Here is a 23,023-nt window from a genome sequence, read left to right as displayed (position 1 = left end):
AAAAAACACCCTTGTCACACGAAGTTGTGTGCGTTTAGATGGTTGATTTCGAGACCTCAAGTTCTAAACCCGAGGTCTCAAAATCAAATTCGTGGAAAATTACTTCTTTCTCGAAAACTATGGCACTTCAGAGGGAGCCGTTTCCCACAATGTTTTATACTATCAACCTCTCCCCATTACTCATTACCAAGTAAGGTTTTATGCTAATAATCGTTTTGAGTAATTACCAATAGTGTCCACTGCCTTTAATTGCAGTGATGTAAACATATATAGCAATATTTTGTTCAAATATTATTATATCAAATTCTATGTTAAAAGTTAAGTTCGCTAACTGTGTATATTGTGGTATTTAGTTAATGAAATGGCTTATTTCTTTAATTGTTATTCACCTGCTATTAGATTTATGTTGGCTTAAAGTCTTCCAATTTCTGTTGAAACAATTTTGCCCCACACAAAGGCAACAACTTACCTCCATGATTCTGGCTATTTTAGTCTTGGTGCCTGTTAAAAATACCAGCGCAAAATGAATTTTTTCCCGCAAAGGTGCCCTTTACTACACAAAAATGCCTTGGCCTTGCAAGAATGAAGTTTACTTACATTATGGTAGACTATTCAAGACTGCTGGATAGAAAGGACACAAGTTTGTCGGACCCAAGTTTTGTCTTTGAAAATAAACATTTTGTTTTCCATCACCATTCTTTGTTTAAGATGTCCAAAACAATAGCATATTTTAAAGTTATAAGATGCAAATTTTCTCCAGCTTTGTTGATGCTTTGCTCTGTACTATAACTATTGAGTGGGTACATTAGTGATATTACTACCCTTATAATCTATTTGACATTTTTCCTGTAAGTTGACCAACCATTAGGGAACCATTTAACTTTTCTACTTTTATATTAATGATCAATTGTAATTGCTAGGCATTTTTGTAAGGGTGTTGTACTGATTGGTATCCCCAGGATAAACAAGAAGTTACTTAAAAATTTATAAACAAATAAAATTTATATACAAACAAATAAACTGTTCAGGTTGCAAATGGTGACAAAACTCGGTACAAGTTTACACTGAATTGCTGTATACTGTGCAGATGCATGCAGCACATGTAATGGGAGACTTTTGAGACGCTGGCGGCAGCAGACATAATGGTCCTTTTTTTTTTCGGTTCCGAGTTTGCGCGCGCAATCTCAGTATTGTTGTGGGTGTAGGTTTGAGCACCGGCAAGAACTGTGAAAAAGGACCGGTTCCCATTGGTACTTAGCTTTTCTTTCACTCAAAAGGAAAAAAGTGCAAGCCGGAACTCTGGGATGTGTGTTCAGGAGTGCGTTTTGGCGAGCCCAACTGAATTACCAAGTCAGTTATCGGTTGGTCTGAACCGCATCGTCTGCGTGCTCATCCGAACACGCAAACGCTCACTCATGACTAATGTTTCTGGTTGGGGTCGCCAAAACACACTCCAGGTCACTTGTGATTGCCTTGCTGCCCCTTGAATTGTGCCAGTAAAACTTATCAAGTTTCCCTCATTTAATTGCACTTTGCCAAGGAAAAACCTTCTGTCCCTTTCAAGAATGAAGCATCAGGCAGGCCTGATGCTTCACAGAGGCAATGAAGGCAATTGCCTCGATGCCCCTGGTACCATACAAATGCTAGAAATTTACAATTTACTCATAGAGTGCTTTTTACCAAGGAGAAAATGCATTGGTGCCCTTGCCCTTTCCAAAACGAAACATACAGGCCTGCCTCATCAGGCCTGGTATTGATGGTAATGATTGGTCACACAGTAGGAGGGTTATCGTGACTTAATGTTTATGGTTTATTCGTTGCTAGCCAACTATTAAATAGTTGAAATATTAACTCCATAGCATATATAAAAATTAACTCTCAAACGACTATTTGATAACATGTAAAAATTACAAATTTGCATTAATTTGATAAAGACATAAGTTTTGCTCTGCTTGTACATTATTTTGTCTGTCTTGTATTTTCTGGGTGTCAATTGGAAACAAATGCAGATAAGCATTTTAGATATTTGCTTTATTTCACAGCTTTCACCATGGAAGTGTATAGTCATTGCAAAGATATAAATAAAATAAAGAGTTAAAAGATACACTGGGATCGAGTGATTTTCACATCTTTTCTCATGAAGTTCAACTAGGGTAAGTTTGCGATAGCACCATGTGTAGTCTCTTTTGAGTAGTGTTGGTTCTAAGAACCGGTGCACCGTGGTGGTTGACAACTTGAAGTTTGATTAGTATGATTTGTTCGCCTTCACAAGGAATCCCATTGCATTTTTCTGAAAACGATCGGAGCATACTGATCAAAATGTTGAGTTGGTAAACGACTAGTTCTTATCATAACCAACACTACTCCAAACCAAACACTACTCGAGAAGTTTGTTGACTCATCGCTCCACAGAAAAATGTCATCAGCCAGGTCACTAAATATAATCCCAACACAAATCTCTCCTCCAAAGGTCATTTTGCTTGTCTTTCAATTCAGTCCAATCACGCAACATGTATAACAAGGTCGCTGGGACCCCCAACATTAGCCGCCACCTTTGATGAAATGTGCACGCGTGAAAGGCAACAATTGGCTAAGGTCGTGTGCAGCGCGTACACGCATGCATTTTTCCATTGTTTTACACCAAAGATGGTGGTCAATGATGTCATGTGCAATCCATCTACATGTATTACCTCTTCAGAAACATTGTTATATAAAGAGGACAGCAAAACAAAGAAACACAAAAGCAGACATGAGATTCGGGACTTCAGAATGTACTCTCTATAAGCAGAACCTCTGTATAACGGTAGCCGACCAACTGTATATTCCTAGGTCATACGCTGGTCCCCTCTCTCTGTTTCATCCACTGTCCGAGATTGGCCACCAAGGCCTCTTGATTCCTCTGGAGTAAGTTATACGTAGAGCCCACAGATTGGCTCAGGATGCCGGCAAGTTGACCTTGGAGTGTCCCAATATCTGGTAACTTAGAGTAATCTTTCATCTGTTTGGCCGACATAAGTCTGTTGTCAACCAGTCCACCTTGAATCAAAATTAAAAAGTAATAAACAGCAACAGGTTAGCAATATTTGGATGAAAGTTTACTTTTGAATAGAGTCTCACAATTGCCATAGTAACTTAAAATAACAATGGATTTTGCCTGAATTATCAAGTAAAGAAAGACCCACTTGAAGTCATACAGTGTAAAGTTGGTTATCTTTACGGCAATTCAATCAGGGTTTTAATGCACAACGAGGCATTTTGCATATAAGCAAGCAGCCAAATTAGTTTTATCAACTCCCTGCATGATTGGTCGATGTACCACTTGACTGCTCAGCAAAAAATTGAACGCTTGACGTACCCCATGCCAAAACCCAAGTTGCCCAAGTTGTCTATCAGGAACGATTTATATCTACAAAAATTATCACAACCATCCGGCTTAAAGCATGTTGTAAAGAGTGTTGTAGCCATGGTGGGCAGTGCAAGGCATGCCTGCCAAGAAAAAAATTTCACCCAGCCCTCTGGGCAAAATACAGATTTCCCCAGATTGCACTTCAGCTATGATGGCCCCATATCTATGAATAAGGTTGTCGAACCGCTTGCCCTAGGTCATAAATTTGATTTAGAACCCACCACTAAAATTGGTATAGCTAATGTATGACACTGATCTTCAGACTTATCCACACTTACCGAGTAGTTGTAGTTTGTCCAATTTCTTGGTCGCTTTGAGCAACTCCTTCACTGCTGGTTTCTCACCCACGGCATAGATGTTCTCCCCAACGAACAACGGCATCATGTTTTCAAGTTTAGTGCCAAGAAAAGCCTCTCTGGTCACATCGTTCCCGTATAACTTGATCGAGATGTCGGCCTTCTTCAGCCTTCTCCTTAGCGCAGACAATTCATCCATGCCTAGTCCCTCTCGGTTGAAGACTGCGATGAAAGGTTTGTTGGTCAACTGCTCTCTGCATTGCTTGGCCATGAACGTCTGTACTGGATTCTCCTGCAAGGATTTTCAAGTAATTTTAGAAAGTCAATATACAATTATAGAAATGCAGAAACAAGGAAATAATCTGTATACCTTTATTTTCCAGTGATAATAGACACATTTAATGTCTACACAAGAGTGATATGATACCATTTTCTTTTAATGAAACAAGGAAGAAATTGGTACCACTCTAAAAGACTAACTAATTACATAACAACCTGCATTAGCTTTCGCAGCAACAACTACTGCATCATATGCAAAGTAGTTTATCTAGTAGTAGTTGCTACAAAAGCTCATGCAGATTCTTACGTATATAGTTAGTTAGTCTTTAAGTGCTACCACTTCCTTCCTTGCCAAATGGGTAACTGTGTTTTTTTTTTCCCCCTCTGTTTTAAATTGGGCACCCTGCTATATCTGCCCTGCAAATGAACCGAGTGTAAGAACAATTTTGACACACAGTTTTTAAACTTGCAACAAATTTTGAAACCCTATGTAAAATCCTGGCTAAAACCTTGTAAAAGTATACCTCCTGAATTCTCTCTCCTTTATAACGCATGGAGCATTGCTCTGCCATCGACCGCAAATCTTTGGGTCTTTTGTACTTGGTGAGTTCCATTAACTTGGCCCTTGTGATGTGCATGGGTCTTTTTACGCGTGTGTTGACTGATTTCATTCCTCGTACTTGCATTAAAAATGGACTCCATGTTGGAACTGAAAATTAAAATTTGTATTATTATTGACATTGTATTGTAAAATCAAGATTCAAATCAATTCTTGGCTATGGCTTTGGCTCTAGCTAGACCGAGTTATTTGAGCAAAGTTGTACTCCTTTTTTTTTTTTTATGTTTCATTTTCTAGGATGATCGATTACAAAAAATGTTGAAAGAAGAAAAAAGAGTACAGCGCCCCAGTAGGGGTCTACTTCTAGAAACTATGAAGGCTCCCTCACAGGGGAGCCTTACAGTTTCTAGAGGTAGAAGGGGTCTAGGCTTTGCCTTTGACTTATGACGTATTTATAATTTGGAATTTCTTCCCTTCCACCACAGAAATTAGAAAACACTTGAAAAACTGAAAAACTGCTAATGCTACTAAAATAACGTTAATCACACATTCTTTTTACTTTTTAGTCATAATTGTTTTTATGAAGAATGGTCGGTTTAAATATAAGTTATTGTAATTTTTTTAATTATGGAGCAATTGAATTTAACATCATGCAAATCAGATTCAATCAGGCAGAGTTGTTGTTGATCACAATATAATTGCTGTTTATTATAAAACTATACTTTCAATAAATTCCGAGTTTGAGGTCAGTGCTTAGCTTAGTCCTTGCTCTATGTTTTTAAGGGCTTTATTCTTAGGTTATAGGTTAAAATAGTAAATACATCACCTAATTTTGATAAACAGTTTCCACAGATATTTGATGCCATGATTTCATTCAGTCCCATCACACTTCTCCAGTATTAAATCAGCATGTTCCCCATAGAAGAGTGTGGTTCAATATTGTGGTCTGATACCTGAATAGAAGTAACGTTGTAATGTGGTATATTTATGTTGGGAACAAGTCTGACCGTTACTTTGAATAGCGCCCTCTGTTGTTTCACTTACGCTTTGCGGAGCATGTTTTGGCAGCAGGCGAGTGAGGCTCGATCTTCTCAAAAGCAATGTTGATGTAAAAACATATCGTTGTGATCATTTTTTGTTATGGTGTGTGTCATACTAATGTCGTACTGCATTGTTGTTTTTCTTCTTCAGTGTTTGTTTTGATTTGTTTGGAGTGTCTAACATGCTCATTTTAGCACCCATGCCCCCCGGTAAAAGGCTTTCTTTTGATGCAGTGCGGCACACACACCGCACCCTCTTGAATAAAGCCTCCTCATACCTCCATCTCCAGCCCATAACCCATGTGTGACCAAATTTCCGGGCGGGGACAGACCAACAGATCATAGAGCTATATACAACGTTTTAAGTCATTCAACCTGTCTGCCGGGCAGCATCCACACTACTATCATGGAGGTAGAATTACAGCCGGGGAAATGGCAGCAGAAGAACTGCGACAAAGTACAAAATTTGAATAACAAATTAAAGTGAACCCCAAGATGGGAAAAAACATGGAGGTTTAAATAGAAACTATTTCTACCTCCATGGGAAAACCATGGGAAAACTGACTTTTTTTATTTTCGGGCTCAACAAAACAAACTTGAGAGGGGATCATCTTAAAAAAAATCATTTTTAGAGAACTTTCTTTGGGCCTTGTCACACGAGGCAACTTTTGCAGGCAACTTGGTGGCAACCATCTGCAGTGCATACTACATGACCACTTAGGTAGATTACGGGTCAATTTGCGAACATTGTCTTACGATCCACAAGAGAAATAGGTGAACATTCAAAATGTGAAGAATGCCTTTTCTTCATGGAGATTGCCTGGAACTGGTTGCCCGTAAAATATTGCCTTGTGTGACATGGCCCTATGGCCATGATAAGATCGGAGAGCATGAATTGTTGCACACAAAAAAACATGTGTTCTCACAATTATGCATGCTTTTATGCTTACATTGAGGCAAAGGTGTATTTCGGCACCCAAATACACAAACCATCCACTAGGCTAGGCTTAGACTAATACTAATAAAATAGCTGAATGAGATGAGAACTGTGGAGAGTTCGTGAGAGATGCCTTCCTATTTTTTCCCTATACCCTTTTTTTCTTGAACGCGCACCTTCCTCACCTGGTAGGGCGCCCTCTGCATGCTTCAGTCATGCAGCAAATGAATGTAAACAACAAACATGAAACAGGTACTGCACGTATTACGGTGAACCCTGTACGTACGGCCGTTTCATGTGTACTGTTTCCACCGCGCCGCGGCCGAACAGAGCCTAGTGTGTATTAGAGGCTTGACGTGTGAGTATGTGGGAGCTATCGGAGGAGTATTTTTATCGGTCTTGAATTCGCGTTTTCTTCAATGTTGTGGACAACCAAAAGCTTAGCTTTTAAGATGTGATTATTCTTCAATTGTCTTTTGACGAACTAAATCCAACAAGAAGGATGCCTGGTTTGGTGGCACTAGGAAGGCGATGGTCTTTGGGTAGTGATGATTTGGTCGTGCCTGGAGCCGTGCTGTTTACGCTGCACCTTGGCTGGTAAGTAAACCATTTCCCATCATTTCAATGAAATGTCACAATGGTGCTATTGACAGATTTAGGCAGCAATGACACAAAATAACACACACAGACACTGGGAGAGGGGGCCAGAGCAGCAACGAAATTTTGCTGACATTTTTTGAAATAAATATTTATTTTTTGGGATCGATGGAGGGGGGGGGGGGGGGGGACACACACAATTTTGTGCTGGGGCACTTCTTGCACATTCAAACTGCAGTTTCCATCACTTTCAGGTGCATTTGCTTGTCAAATTCCTGTTCATTTCAATGATTAAGTGCTCCCTTTTTAATGATAGTTGCGATTCATTATCCTCCACCCTCCATATGTCCATCCTCTCCGATCGTCGGGAGGATAGAGGTTTGAGGATTTAAATTATTGCAACTGTTACCTTTATTGTGTCTTTAAAAGCAAATTCTTGTTTACCTCCAGGAGGTAACATCAAAATTTACATTTCCCCTTGTGTAAAAGATATTTGAATTGAATTTGATTGAATTGAATGGTTTATTCATCAATATATAAAACTTTGGATAACTTTCCGTATGGCGCCACCACTTTTTCACTCATTTTTACAAAAAGGGATATCTCATTGAGGTAAATTAGATACTATATTATTTCATATCGAATGAAAAAGTGGTGGCGCCATACGGAAACTTTTCCAAAACTTTATATAAAAAAATATATTTAACTTTATAAAAAAAATGGGGAGGGGGTGTCATGTGCCCCCCACACCTTAACCATGCTACTACTAATAGTAATACCTCTAGAGAGGATTCCAACCTGCTGCAAACATTCTGGTACATTACACTACAAGGCCAGTCCAGTAGTGGAGGTCCGTACAATGCATCAATGGCACTTTTTGCTTTTACACCTGGTTTGTTTATGAAGAATCTCTAAATTTCCATTAATATAAAATGTTTGATACAAAAAAAGTTCATTACATTAATATTCAAACCAATTTATTATAGGTCCAAAACAATGGCATTTATTTTCAAAATTCGTCTGTCACATTATAAATATTTAGTGTAATGAACATTAACTGATTTCACCTCAGAAATGCCATTTAAAGTGACTCTAGGCTTAAATTTGAACTACCTTCCTAATCAAATTCCCCTGCGAAATGAAGTCCTTACCCTTTCTCATAAAAAAAAAAGGTTTGTAAAAATAAAATCTAAAACCAAAGCTTCATTGGTGTCTTTAACGGTTTCTTCTAAGTCTGCTGAAGTCCATCTGCCCCACAGCTGAAACAAAACAAAATCAATATAAGACACTATTATACATGATACAAGAAACTGCACTGATACAGCCCACACACAATCTACCTACAGCATGTGATAGGGACAGTTTTCTACAAACTCTTCGCATTTGAAATAGTATCTTCATCAAATTTGACAGATTGAATTAAGCTTGTAGTTCATGTTGCATGATAAAATGTTATCCGAGTTAAGGGAAAGATTCCTCATGGGTGATCTTGTGTCAGTGTTGTTTAAAAGTGAGATGTGTGCAGTATAAAAACAAGACCTTACTTGTGCTTAGACGTTGAGGTATTTAATTAGGGTACAGTATATCTTGAAGGAGTTAAAAGGAGGGATAAGGAAAGTGACAGTAGATGTTCTAGGCATGACTTAAAATAGTGTATTGGACCGATATGCTTGAATTGCGTGATGATACGCATTTCTTTCAAGAGAGAAAACCATACATAATAATCTTATGGTCTAGATTGCACAGACTTGGGGCTTTCAAAACCAAACACCAAGTTCAAGGAGAAAACATTCTGAAAACCTTTTTTTTCTCAATCCAGCCACGGCCAATAACAAATATTGGGGTCTAAAATGCCTTGCACCGTTTTTAAAAAACTTTGGCAGAACTCTGTGACTTAAAGACAGTGGACACTATTGGTAATTGTCAAAGACTAGTCTTCACAGTTGGTGTATCTCAACATATGCATAAAATAACAAACCTGTGAAAATTTGAGCTCAATCGGTCGTCGAATTTGCGAGATAATAATTAAAGAAAAAACACCCTTGTCACACGAAGTTGTGTGCTTTCTGATGCTTGATTTCGAGACCTCAAATTCTAAACTTGAGGTCTCGAAATCAAATTCGTGGAAAATTACTTCTTTCTCGAAAACTACGTCATTTCAGAGGGAGCTGTTTCTCACAATGTTTTGTACCATCAACCTCTCCCCATTACTTGTAGTCAAGAAAGGTTTTACGATGATAATTAGTTTGAGTAACTACCAATAGTGTCCACTGCCTTTAAAACAGAGCCCCTAATATAATATATTTTTTTAAACAAATTTAATTTATTTCAACTTAAAATATCAGGGGTGGGTATTTTTAGCATGTCACTTTATATGAGGAGTTCAAGTGGTAACTGATATGAGCAATGTTGCTCTATTACTGAAGTGAATAATTAAACTTTATGCTTTATGGAGAACTAAACAATACTGAACTTATGTTTGTTCAACATTGTGATTAAATGGTAAAATAAACAATTGATAACAATTGCTGGTAGTCTGGGGACATGCAGTCTGACTCTATTGTTGCAGATGTAGTCATCAGACTTCCTAGATTGCCAAGTTTGTTTATTGTGGATTTTAATGATTATTTTGTGCTTCAATTCCTAAAATATCAAAGTTCACAGAAAACTTATGTACTGCACCCAGTATTCTATACATTCTACATGTTTTCTACATGTTTATAATTATTTATAAAGCACTGTAAAACTTAAATATATCACATTAGGTAATGTAATTTTCACACAATACATAAATTTGTGTAATTGTATTACTCAAATAGTAAATACAGGCATGTCTGCAGTGCAGCTTACACCATGGCATTTCTACATTGTGTATTGTTTACATTTCTGGGCAGTACCCTATTGTGACAATTAATTATAACCTCTCGCTTGATACTAATGGTTGTATGGGAGGTATTGAGGTAATGGCTTCAAAGTTCCATTCAGAGGACAGTTGTGTTGGGCCAGTGAACTCAAGGCCGAACCTAACTGTAGACTCTGTGCTGGCAGTCTCCTGTCTAAAAGAATTATCTATGTTTTTTTTTAAATGATGGTCAAATGTAATAATGTTGAGTTTGAGTTTGATAGTTGCGTTTCTGTCAAAGTTTTCTCATAAGACATATTATAATGAGGTTGAAACCTTCTCTCATTTCTTGTTCAAATAAAAACAGTTTATAATGGTATGTTTGAACTGTGTTGTCATTTTGACTCTTGTCTTTTCTGGTCCAGTAAAAAACAAATCTTTTGTTAACTCCAAATTGAGGACTTGATGGCCAATGTACAGCTCTGTATGAGGGAAATCGGAAATTACAAATATCACATTAGAACTTATCAGAATCAAGAACCTGATGAGTTGCCCAAGGTTGGCTGTTCGTAAATCTTGATAATGAATCCAATCTCTAAACACTTTTTGTCATATCCAATGTAATTTTTCTCTTTACAATAAAAATACTGAGTATTTGATCTGTCATATTACTGAAAATTTTATAGTGTATTGTACCATTGTAATGAATCCATTCTCTATGATTGTACCACCACAATGGCACGTTTAATAACCACGTGTATTGAAATTACAGTTGTCAACTTGTCAGATGTGTTCTCAATGGGGATGCATTGTTGATCCTTATGAAAACAAATTTGCTGCCATGTAGCCCCAGGCAGTTCAATAAGCTGTATCTAAATAGAGCACATCAGTCTTGCTTTTGATCCGGTGTAATCCAAGTAGCTACATGCATGTTTCTGTAAATGTCAGTGGCCACCAAATCCGAAGATTGCAGAATCGTGTATCTACTGTAATACAACATGGTTGTACCATGGTTGCACTGTAAATGCAGTGTGCAAGGAAGTGTTGTAGTAGGCTACTAAATATTATCCGTAGAATTACATAAATGTACAGCATAGTGTACCACATAGCTAAGGACAGAGACGATGAAGCTATCATTTTGTTAATTTGCACAATTACAGTTGAATTTTGAAGTTATAGTTTTACTTAAAGACACTGGACACTATTGGTAATTTGTCAAAGACTAGTCTTCACAGTTATCTCAACATATGCACAAAATAATAACCTTTGAAAATTTGAGCTCAAAATTTGAACTTTGAGATGCTTGATTTCAAGAACTCAAATTCTAAATCTGAGGTCTCAAAATCAAATTCGTGGAAATTACTTCTTTCTCGAAAACTAAGTCACTTCAGAGGGAGCTGTTTCTCACAATGTTTTATACTATCAACCTCTCCCCATTACTCGTAATCAAGAAAGGTTTTATGATAATAATTATTTTGAGTAATTACCAATAGTGTCCACTGCCTTTAAATGCAAAACATTCTCTTTGCTTGAGTTGCCCAGCCAATGCAACTGTCCCATCCTTTAAACCATGTTATATCCGCACTGGAGGGAACCCTGAGCTCATAAACACTGTGTGTTTATTATGCGCCGCACAGTTGCTGTAATTGTTGTAGGCAGAAAAATAGCACTTGATAGTTGAAGCTCAGTGGAGTAAGCCTCGGGCTTGCTATTGATGAAATGTTCAGCACACTGTGTTTGGTACTGTACTTGGATGGCATCCTCACAGATGAAATGGATAATAACCAATATAAATTGCCCAACCTTATTTCAACCATGGAATCCAATATGAATTCACATTGTATACAAGGTGTCCATTTTTTCACATTGGTACCCATGCAAGCATGTTACTGTGAGTGTGTATGTAATTCATGGAGGTAATTTCCTCCATGCCCCCACCCCCAGACCTGGTCTTTGCCTTGGTGCCCATGGTTGGCCTTCATGAACATGCCCTTGGTCATTGCCTTGGTGCCTCTGGTCATTGCCTCCTTGCCCTTGGTCATCGCTTTCAATCTTGTGATCAATTTCCCCTGTTTAGCCTTTTTAGGTAGCATTACAAAATACTTCTTTGGGGTTGCTAACTCAAAAAACATCACTTGCTCTCCAAAACTGATGGAAGAAAAAACATTTGTGCACTGATTGCCTCTTTTGCACTTGACAGCCTATCTTCTTTGTACATTTCGAAAAAAAAACCCAGAAATTATATGCAGTCATCTTTTTAGGTAACTAAGCAACAATTTTTTTTCTACTATTGTGTTTCTTCAATTGCTGCATTGTGTACACGGCCTTGGTTCAATGTAAATATAGTGTTTATTTTTCAGAGTGCCCAGTAGAAACTGTTTAATGTTTGATGACCACTTTGAAGAAGCAGCTTCATGGCATTTTGATGTCGCACTTGCATCTTTTAATACAGTAATGATGTGTCTATTGTATGTTATTGTACAATGAAATTAATAAAGTTTTTGTTTTTTTGCCAAGCAATTATTAGCTATCCCATAGGTGAATGTAATTTTGTACGAATTGTAAGGTCTGTGGGTCTTCTGGTTTTGTTGAGCTTCACTTGAGTTTTACTTTTATGCATTTTTTGGTCTTTTTGTGGAACTTGATCTTTAAAGGTATTATACAGCTTTGGTACATTAAAAATATAAAGCTGTTAGCTTACAAAATAGTCGTAGACAGTGTTAAATCAACCGTACATTAAATAACAACCCTGTGAACATTTGGGCGTGTAAGTCATGAGAAAATAGTGAAAAACTATGCGCACACTTTTTTTTCAGCATTTGCTGGTAACAACCAAAATCTGCTGATTGCGTCTTTTTAGGCTTTAGGATACATTATTTTTTTAAATAATGACTTCATTTCATCAGAGATAAATAGTTGACAGAAGAAAAAAATGGTTCTCGTATGAACTTCATATCAGTAAGCTTTCTTCAGACTAGAATTTAACATTGATGTTTTTTATCCACACCAACCAATCCTGTAATACCTTTTTATGCAACAAACAAAACAAAAAGGTCCACAACACAAAATTCAACAATACCATACAAGTTATATGGTGGTAATTTAAGAAATGATTCAAGATTTGATGACCATTTTTTTTGGTCTAGTGCAGTTTCTTCTACGTCTGGTACCATCATTGTAGTCAGAAATAGGCAATTCTTCCAAGAGATTTGGGTACTTGAGTTTTTGGGCAAAACACAAATTTGATTCGCGCTCAGGACAACCTGGTCACGGTGTCCCATCAGTATAAGAGACCCTGATACTGTAGGTGAGATAGACATTCTACAATTGACACTTGTGTACCACCAGAGATCCACTCACTAGCAAACAGATCATACAATTTGTGTTCTTGCTTTGATACTTGTAAAACCGCTGAATGATCATGTAAATAATTGTGTTGATATAAGCAGCATCGGCACTAGGCAAGCACTATTGGGTCGCATAGAAATAAGCTGCGGAGGGCAAGCCACTCTGAAACCCAACCTTTGAAACTAAAGTTTTTGGTGTCTGGAACTGATCGATAGTTTTGATCCATTAAAGGAACACGTTGCCTAGGATCGGACGAGTTGGTCTATGAAAAGCGTTTGAAACCGTTTGTTATGAAATGCATATGGCTAGAAAGATGTTTTAAAAGTAGAATATAATGATCCACACAAGTATCACTCAAAATTGCACGGTTTTCATTTTACGTCGCGAACTAACACGGTCGGTCATTTATGGGAGTCAAGTTTTATGGGAGTCAAGTCGACCGTGTTTGTAAAACGAAAACCACGCAATTTCGAGGCATATTTGTGTCGATCATTGTATTCGACTTTTACAACATCTTTCAAACCATACCGATTTTATAACAAACAGTTACAGAACGCTTTTCAAAGACCAACTCGACCGATCCAAGGCAACGTGTTCCTTTAAAAAAAATGGAAAAAATGTACACATACACACATAAATAGCCTGTGGAAATTTCATTACAGAAGGTGGCAGCCCTTTCGAGACATCTCTGAAAATCTGGAGTGGTTGTGTTGAAAAGGATGAATAATTTGCAAGTTGCCACACTATCTGAGAAACGTTTCATGCGGTAAACGTTCCTTAGTCTAGATTGAAATGTTCTTGAATGCCTCTCTCTAAAACCACATTTCCTTGAAGGGAATTGTTTCTCAAACTGTTAACATTATCAAGATTGGTTCACAGTGCTTCTTACCAACTAAGTTGTTATGGTCGTTCATTTATTGGAGTACATGCAATTACCAAATATACCCTCTCTTTGAGGGCATTTTTTAGGCGGGAGTGGAGGAGAGCTGAAGGGGCCAACATAGAGCCCAAGATACTCAGGCCTGATATTTCATTCTTCTTCTTCGGGCAAGACAGTTTTTTCTTTGTAAAGGTTACCCTCCTCTGTGCAAAGGAAATTAAAATGTGTAATAGTGCATGTCAAAGGGCACAAAGGCAATGACCATGTGGCATGAAGGCAATCAAATATCAGGGCTGGATACTGTGAATAAAATGAAGTGCAATGCACTGTAACTTTATGTATCAGACTGTTTTACATTTTACATACCACTTTAAAATTCTTCAAATGTAGATTTTTGCTAAACAAAACCAAAAAACCATGTGATGTATGATGGTTTATTAAATATCAGTGTGAGATTTTAAAATTCAGAACATACTAAGACAACCTCTCACATTTGTACTCCTGGTTAAAGGGAAGCAATGATGGCTGGGGACAGTCACAAAGTGTTGTTGCACTTGCCCTTTAAAATCAACTCATTAATTGGGAGTCAGTTGTCACTCAGTATTGATTTAGTGTGATTGCTTTTATTTTAAATGCAACATTGCAACAAATGCATACATTGATAAAGGTACTGTCTTTTATTAGTGTACTCAAACCATTAGTGCCACTCTGTTGTTAGACTTGGTTCCAAGTCTGCGATCGTTGCTTTTAGTCTACCTGATAGCCAATACATTATTGCTTGAAATAGTAACCGTGATCTTAGACTTGAAATCAAGTCTACTCTGTTGTCGGCTCCACACTGATGGGTTCAATGAAAACATTTCCATGATCCATAGTAGCTACTTTTAAAGAACTAAGAAGAACTAAGCACAACACACAAAAAATGCTTTTTAAGCAGAACAAGGTCCCCAGCCAAAATACATTTGTACACCATCGGTTACTGGTATCCTGCTCATAAATACTATTGAGCAGACATTTGTTGTGCCTATTCAAATTTGGCCCAGATTTGTATCAAAAGGGGATCTGTGTTACCATAGAGGTAAACAATAATTTAATAAAAACAGGACAAATCAGTAAAATACGGTCAGTAATATAATACAATGGGAGCCCTACCTTTCCATTTAGGGGTTGAACATGCAGAATTTTTCAGACAATAGTATCTGTATGTGACTGCAACAAAAGTGTGTACAGTATAGGAAAAGGAGAAAAATATGTATGTAAAAAGCTTCATTTTCCAAAGTGAATTTAACTTTTAATCTCAACACTTTGTAAAAACTAAGTAAACAAAAAAGTCTGGAAGTTTCTCGTCAAATTACATTACAAAATATATTTTTTAAACATTGGGGTTTCTTTTAATTAAGGGGATACCATGTGTTGGGACGGAGCAGTTAACTGTACTGTGCAAGGGTTCTTTAAAAAGCCCTTGAGCAAAAGAAGTTAAATGTACCGATGGATGATAGAATAAAATGCAAGTTTAATGAAATGAATGACTCATAAATGAAGTGCCTCGCCAAAGAGTCTACTAATTTTAAATTTCCAACAGCAAATCTCCAACCCATCAACTCGGGTTATTTATTTATATTTCCCAGCTTGGTTTCCAAGAGGCTAATTTTCTCGGCCACACTAAGGGGCCGTCTCACATGAATGCCAGTTTCATCCAATTGATGACATAACTGTACATCCTCTCGCAATCCTCCCCACGCATAAAGCGAAAACATCCTCGCAATTTATCCTCATGCATAAAGTGAACAGACCGTTACATACTGCATTAAATTGTGTTCAGTCATCCCCTTTTCGCGTTACAGCATTCAGTTATTTCTAAAAGTATAATTCTGCGGCAGCTGTACAGATGTTGGTATTAATTTACATTCAATTGATTGCAGGGTTGTTGTAAAGAATTGGAGAAATACCTGCCGTTTATGCACACTGCTCACACCATTGGAGAGTTGGGTGTGTAATTGTGCATTATAACAGGCCTGTATGCTTCGTTTTAGAAAGGGCAAGGGCACCAAGGCATTTTCTCCTTTGTAAAGGGCACCCTAGTATGAGGAAACTGTAAATTTCTACTTCAGCATTTCAAGGGCACCAATCGCCATCCTTGCCTCCGTGTGTCAGGCCTGAATTATAAACAGTGTAGGCCTATGACATGTACATTGTATGTAGTTTGGGATATTTTACTTGTCAAGAAAGGCTCATTGTTTGACCTTTTTTACTGCATCCTTCGGATTAGCTAATCTGACCTAAATTAACCATAAAGCCCTGAATTTTTTGTTCAAAATTCAGACAGACTTCACTTTTATGACCTTTCTTCATGGGTCATTTCTTACCCTTTAGCTGTCTGACTGAGCATGCTGAATGAACAGAGAACAGTGTTTCAACAATAACAAAATTTAGGAAAAACTTTTATTAATCAGTTCAATTTTATTAAAAATGCTAGCGAATGCAATTGGTTTGTTTAAATTTATTAATTTGGTTATTTGTTTGTTTATATTTTTTTATTTAAAAAAAAATTGTCTGTTTACTTTATTTGTTGTTTTTATTTTATTAATGTTTTTTGTTATTAATTAAATAATTAATATATATGTTAAAACTTATTATGTATTAATTATTTATTTATTTATTATTTAAAACTTATTATGTATTAATTATTTATTTATTTATTATTTGTTTATTTATTTATCCTTTTCACATTTTCTTGTTTATAAAATACTTATTTTTGTGAGGGCGGTCTGGAGAAAAGGGTGATGTACATGTTTGGTTAACAGTGTCATTCAAACTGTTCTGTCTAAAATGGGCCATATTTTTGACCGTGTGAGGGCGCTCTCAATCACTTCCGGTGGTATATTCATTCATACCCAAAACAGTTATTAAAGATTGGAACACATTACCACCACAGACATCTAATCCATCACGGACAATAAGACTTTTAAAGGAGCCGTTATAATCCACCTCTAAAACAAATTGAAACTACGGCGCAACACTAGTGACAGAATGCCTATTAATCTGTGCAGGGCGAATCGCGTATACCCCCGGAAGTGATAAAAGTACTATTTATAGCGCCCTCGCGCGGTCAAAAATAAGGCGCATTGTACAGAGACTGACACACTTGTTGCCATGATCTTGACGGGCGGTAAACCTGTACAAAGTGTTTCCCCCTGTAGCATGTATCAAGACCTTTTTCTCAGGTCATACACTGACTGAAACTGAAGGCCCGAGATGTTAAAAATATGAAGATACCTGTAGAAAACACGAACAAATTCCCACTTCATTTTAAAAACATAATGTTTTTCGTGTTTAGTGTGACTTGTCTGCACTGACTCAGTGCCTCAGTATTCAGTCCACATTCCAAACCAAGTTGAAGGTTAGTTTAGAGTGTGCGAAGGTTTTTATCTCAAGGCTGAAATAATGTGTGGCTCCAATGCTCGAGGAAAAACAAAAAAGATTGAATTATACGTTGTGGCTTCCTCACTTTGTTTGAGGGTTAGGTTTAATAGATGTTAAATTTGCATCGGGGATAAAGAATATTAATTTTTTTTTTTTTTTTTTTTTTTACCCATACACCGATGTGTGTTAGCACTGTATACTCAGTACTTTCCCGAGTCCTGTGAAAAAATATCACAGGCATGTTACTCGGGTGGGATTCGAACCCACGACCCTTGCAATTCTAGAGCAGTGTCTTACCAACTAGACTACCGAGATTGCCCGGCAGCTAGAGGCAGTTCGAATCCTATGTTTTGGCAGCGGGTACCGCAACGATATAATAGATGTTAAATTTGCATCGGGGATAAAGAATATTAATTGAGGGTTAGGTTGTTTGGTCCATACATGGATAGGCCAGCATACTACATGTTCATACATTACAGTATGCAACACTTGGGTTTTGGAAAATTGTTCAAACTATACCATACGTTGTTTCACCTCCGTAAATTTAATTGAAATCCATGTAAAAAAAATGTAAATGTCAAATGATGTCACATCATCCATTGTGCATGGATTCTTATTGAATTGGAACCTATGAGGTGAGAGGAATCAGATGATAGTTGTACAGTATGCACAATAATTTTTATTTTTTACAGAGCTTGCAAGTGAGTATACAGGGCAACCACACATTGGTGTATAATGGTAAAACCAAAATGAGTATTCATTATTCCGATGCAAATTTCCATTTATAAAATGTACAATACTCTATATTACTCTATATTATAAATGTAGGCCTACATAATGACCTTTCCCCAAACTGGGTTGATCCTCAAAAACAAAATGCTCCTTGAAATCACAGAGACAGAAAACCAGTTTTACATGTCTTGGAAATCTTTGTAACATCTCCTTCGAAGGCAGGGTACACTCTTGGTAATTGTCAAGGCCAAGTATCCTCACTTTGTGTATGCCAACTTGTATAAATCAACAAAGCTGTGACAATTTGGGTTCAATTCGCCACCGAAGCTGCAAGAAAATAATGAAAAGAAAAAAACACCCTTGTTGCAAAAAATCATTTGCATTCATCAGATGCCTGAAAAAAACTTCATGCTTGAAGCCTTTCTCAAATTCAAATATTTGGGGGTGAAAATTACCCCTTTCTCTAAAACTAAACGACTGTAAAGAGAATCATTTCTACCAATGTTTTATATACCAACAACTATCCAGTGCATTTTACCAAATAAGTTTTTGTGGTCTGGATTTGGACATCTATCCTAAATGCTCTTATTAGAGCCCAGCGAGAATAGAGAAGACTATAATTTCAGGTTTAGATGTGGGAGAAAAACCCCAGAAGGTGGAAGGTGAGGCAAGACACCACTACACCAACCTGACATGAGTAGTTACCCAACCCAAAGTATACCCTGCCTTTAAAAACAACGCTGGGTACTTCATGCAGACACTGCTCATCTTGTATGCGGGTCATGTGCAGTGGCCGTTCATCCTATTACCAATCAAGTTGGTGTTCTGTTCATAGTTAATAATTTATCTGGTCACCAGAGAAGAGAGCTCCAGTAATGTGTCTGCTGCTTGGTGATTAGGCCGTACTGCAAATTACAGCAACTACGCGGACCCGTCGTTGCTCTGCGAATGGTGTCACTAGTTTTGTTTACTCAGCGAAATAAATTGGTGGGTTTGAGGAAGAACTAGGCCAAGATAAGATAAATGATGATAAGGAAATAATTGACGAAACAAAAGTAAAGAAATGCAAGGGTCCTTTCTGACCAGAGTTATGTTTGGGTGCCCTCATGAACTAGGTGATGAAAATTGTTTGCTCACTGAGTCAATAGCTTATAAAAATGACATCTTCTCGTTGGGCAATCTTGTGTGTTTTCTATTGTTTTACTTCTAAATTTGCGGCAGGGTGACTTAAATTAATTTAAGTCCATGATACAATTTGTTTTTCGTGGGACAAAAATTGAATCTACATGTAAAAGTGAAGGTTTTTGTTATGGATCTTCAAATGATCTAAGGATTTTTAGGGTTCCCTCATGAAGTGGGTGAAGAAAAGTGTTTCCTCACCGAGTCCCTGACCCATCCATCTTGTTCTCATTGTTTTACCTCGTAAATGGCGGCGGGGTGACATCATGTCGTATAATTTTTGGGGGAGTAAAAATTAAAATTACATGTAAAAGTAAGTTATTTGATTATTATTTTTTTATGAATTTTCACAGGATATGTTTTTTATTTATTGTTGGGCTTGGCTTGTTAAGTCTCAAATCTGCTTAAAATTGTTTGCCCATTAACAATGTACACTTTATAGAGAACACGTAATCAGTGTTCTGAATACTGTATTAAGCGACGCCCACTCACCCACTCTTTAACAGCCTCGTCTTTTGTTATCGGTGTGGACAGGGCTTTGTCTGTAGTGTGTGGAGGTTTTCAGTGAGGTCGCTCAACCAGAAGGGGAGTAAGGCCATGATCAAGGGATACTTCTCATTAACAAACATGAGCTTGTGCAATCTGAGAAATTCATAAATAAACAGGTATACCTCTGACTCCGAGGTGGATTGGGTAACATGGGTGAATGGTGGAGAAAAAATGTGTCTTGAGTGACCACAGGGCTTAGTTTGTACTGTTATGAAAGTGTGTCATGGTAGGGCACAATGAAAAATCTCAGACATTGAGTTAATTAAAGGGAAGGTTAAACATTTCATAACCACACTCCTAAAATTAACAGCAATAAAATTTACTTACTGGTACAATGACTCGATTGATCCCAAGTTTACACTTAAAATTGAATTCCTCGGACTATCAGAACAGTTGCTAGGGCACACGGGGCAAGCTTCTGCATAATTACGTTAAAGACCGCGAACATTCTGAAGAAGTGAATGGATGTGTATGGCACAATGGCACCAAGGTTTTGCTCATCTGAAGGTTGCTGCACAAAACTTTGTACCTCTTCAAACAATTATCTTAATCATGGACTCTTGACTTTCGGAACCGGCGCCCTTGAATGGCATTTTCTTTGTCAGATTCTGTGCGCTTTATAAGTGCTGTATATTATTATTAATACTATTATTACAAGTTTGACTAAACAATTATACCTTTAAATAATCAAATCTAACTCACAAATGTACAGTGTAAACAGAATGAGGTCGGTGGAAAAAACTAGTCTGTTCCCTTTAGAGATTAGAATGAGAAATACATTAACAAGATATCATTGGTGTACATGTAGTAGAAAGGGATTCAGACGAAACGTGCACAGTCTGCTAAACAGTCTTGAAGGATCTCTCCAACGGCATGATTTCATTTATTTAGCTGTCCAGGAAATTGGAAGGTATTTTTATTGGAGTGCATTGCGCATGCTGCGGATATTACTTATACGCACTAGACCAGCATGACTGCAAGCGGTGCTGGCCACCAATCACCAGTTTTCTATTAATTCAAATTAATCAAATATAGCCTCAGCAGTTTAGGGAATAACAAAATACTTCTTGTCTTTCGATGACAGGGAAGACGCAGACGACTGAAGTGGAAGTTGCAGTTTTAATGTAAAAATTGAAACTGGGGTAAAAAGAAAAGAGGAAGCACAAGTAGTCTCGGCTTCCGCACTATGCCACTAAGAAGTTTTTATGGATTTAAATTAGCAACTGGGTAAAAAGATAAAGAGGAAATTTACAAGTAGTATTGCTTCCGCACTATGGAGCTAATAAAAAAGAATTTATTATTTAATTCAGATGGGTTAATTGAGCTTTTTGTCTGGCTGAGCCGTTTTTGACTAAGTAGGCCCCATACATGTGTTTTTCAAAATAAATGACCATAAATCCCCAGTGACACTTAACCATTGCTTCGTCCTTCGCATGGGACGTAAAGCCGTTGGTCTCATGTGTTGTGTAACGCATGTAAAAGAACCCAGTGCACTTTTCGAAGAGAGGTGTTCCTGGCTGTGGCTGCTGTATGCGCCGTAGCACCTGGTAAAAACCCTTACATAATGTATGAAGTGCTAAATAATTGGGTCTCAAAATTCATCACTGCATTAACCTATCTTTCTGAAAGTTTGTATTACTCAGCGCCTTGAGTACCTTGTTTGGTTGATACGTGCACTATATAAGACTTTGATTTTATTATTATCATTGTTATATTCAAGGGCCTTTCTGGCAGGGAAGGTTGTAGGTTGGTCATTATGAGAAACTACATTTTGTTTCAAGCATTGTAATTTCCACATACTTTCAAATTTAATTTCTTTATCAGCTGTTTAACACTGGTATAAAAGTAGTCTTGGTGGACAATGAGAAACTTCTTGCACCAAGACTAGTATAAAACAGTCAAGTGACCAGTCCTTTCAACCAATAAACTCGGATATTTATGAATTAGGTTTTAATTTAAGGTTCAAAATCTGTTTTTGGAGAGAATTAGAGTAGAGCAACGACATAAAGAAGAGGCGGTTTTATTTCAAAATTGCCAAAAATAACCATCAATCTGAGAATTGGCTTCAATAGGGCCCTCCTATAGGGCTGTCATATATTACTAACTTAAGAGTGATTGTGTTATAGATTTTAATCACAAATTGGATTTAGAGAGAATAGTAAACATGAGCAAGGCTTGATTAATAGGGACGTCTTGAAAGGGCTTTTATCCTCATCTTAGGGCACATTGTGATTGATGGGTCTTGGCCCTATGGCTGTCAATGTACATGTTCGAAAGCAATTATGAATTTTTTCACAGTGGCTCTTGAATAATTTGATTGAGCTATACATCGTATAAATGAACCCTGCAGAAAATGTCTTCGTTGCAGTACATGTAAGCTAGGATCAGATGTCTTCATTGCAGTAAGCTACTTATAGATTGGTGGATGTAGGGAGTTGTAGTAAGCCAAAAGAATATCTGTTTTGTCTTTTGTCTACAGACTACATGTATATCTGCTGAAAAGCAATGAAAGCGAAACCGGCTCTATTGCTTTTAAGTACAAAGGGATGTTGGCTCTTGAAAAAAATGCATGTCATAGTATGTATTTTCAGGGCTTATCCTGAACACTTAAGCACTGTACATACAATGTCTAGTAAAAACTACTAGTACTACACACGGTCTTCTCAATATGCCCTGTGGGCGACTAAAAACTGTGCAACCAAGGTTGTTTATAACACACACTATTTCTTCCCTTACAGATTAGCTTCCTACGTGAGCTGTTTAGGGATTAATTTACTCAAGACTCAAGACTCAAGACAGATAAATTTGTACACAATAAACTGCTTTCAGAAAGTTACATTAATTGATAATAAAGACTCTGCTACTAGTATCGAAACATCAGGACATTAACTATGTTTTGCATTGATACCCTCGGTCCTTTTGGTTGGTAAGTTGTTTGCAACAGCTAATTCTTGTT

The 23,023-nt window shown here is 37.3% G+C and overlaps 2 protein-coding genes across 2 annotated transcripts in view; one reads left to right on the top strand and one right to left on the bottom strand.

The window, feature by feature from the left end:
- Window positions 1-1,791: 1,791 nt before the first annotated feature.
- On the bottom strand, window positions 1,792-5,446 carry LOC117291181 (39S ribosomal protein L10, mitochondrial-like). The gene is made up of 4 exons (XM_033772761.1): window positions 5,367-5,446; window positions 4,506-4,690; window positions 3,685-3,994; window positions 1,792-3,036 (listed from the first exon to the last, which is right to left on the bottom strand). The coding sequence occupies exons 1-4, from the start codon at window positions 5,422-5,424 to the stop codon at window positions 2,831-2,833; spliced, it is 759 nt and encodes a 252-aa protein (XP_033628652.1). The 5' UTR covers window positions 5,425-5,446; the 3' UTR covers window positions 1,792-2,830.
- Window positions 5,447-7,019: 1,573 nt separating this feature from the next.
- Window positions 7,020-23,023, top strand: part of LOC117291302 (sn1-specific diacylglycerol lipase alpha-like) — a 48,259-nt gene continuing 32,255 nt past the window's right edge. The window contains exon 1 of the mRNA XM_033772939.1: window positions 7,020-7,114. Coding sequence (XP_033628830.1) covers window positions 7,020-7,114 — 95 coding nt within the window. The remainder of the gene's footprint in view (window positions 7,115-23,023) is intronic.

The sequence above is a fragment of the Asterias rubens genome, chromosome 6 (assembly GCF_902459465.1).
Source record: "Asterias rubens chromosome 6, eAstRub1.3, whole genome shotgun sequence".
In the NCBI taxonomy this organism is placed as follows: domain Eukaryota; kingdom Metazoa; phylum Echinodermata; class Asteroidea; order Forcipulatida; family Asteriidae; genus Asterias; species Asterias rubens.
This window is presented reverse-complemented; position numbering and strand designations above follow the sequence as displayed.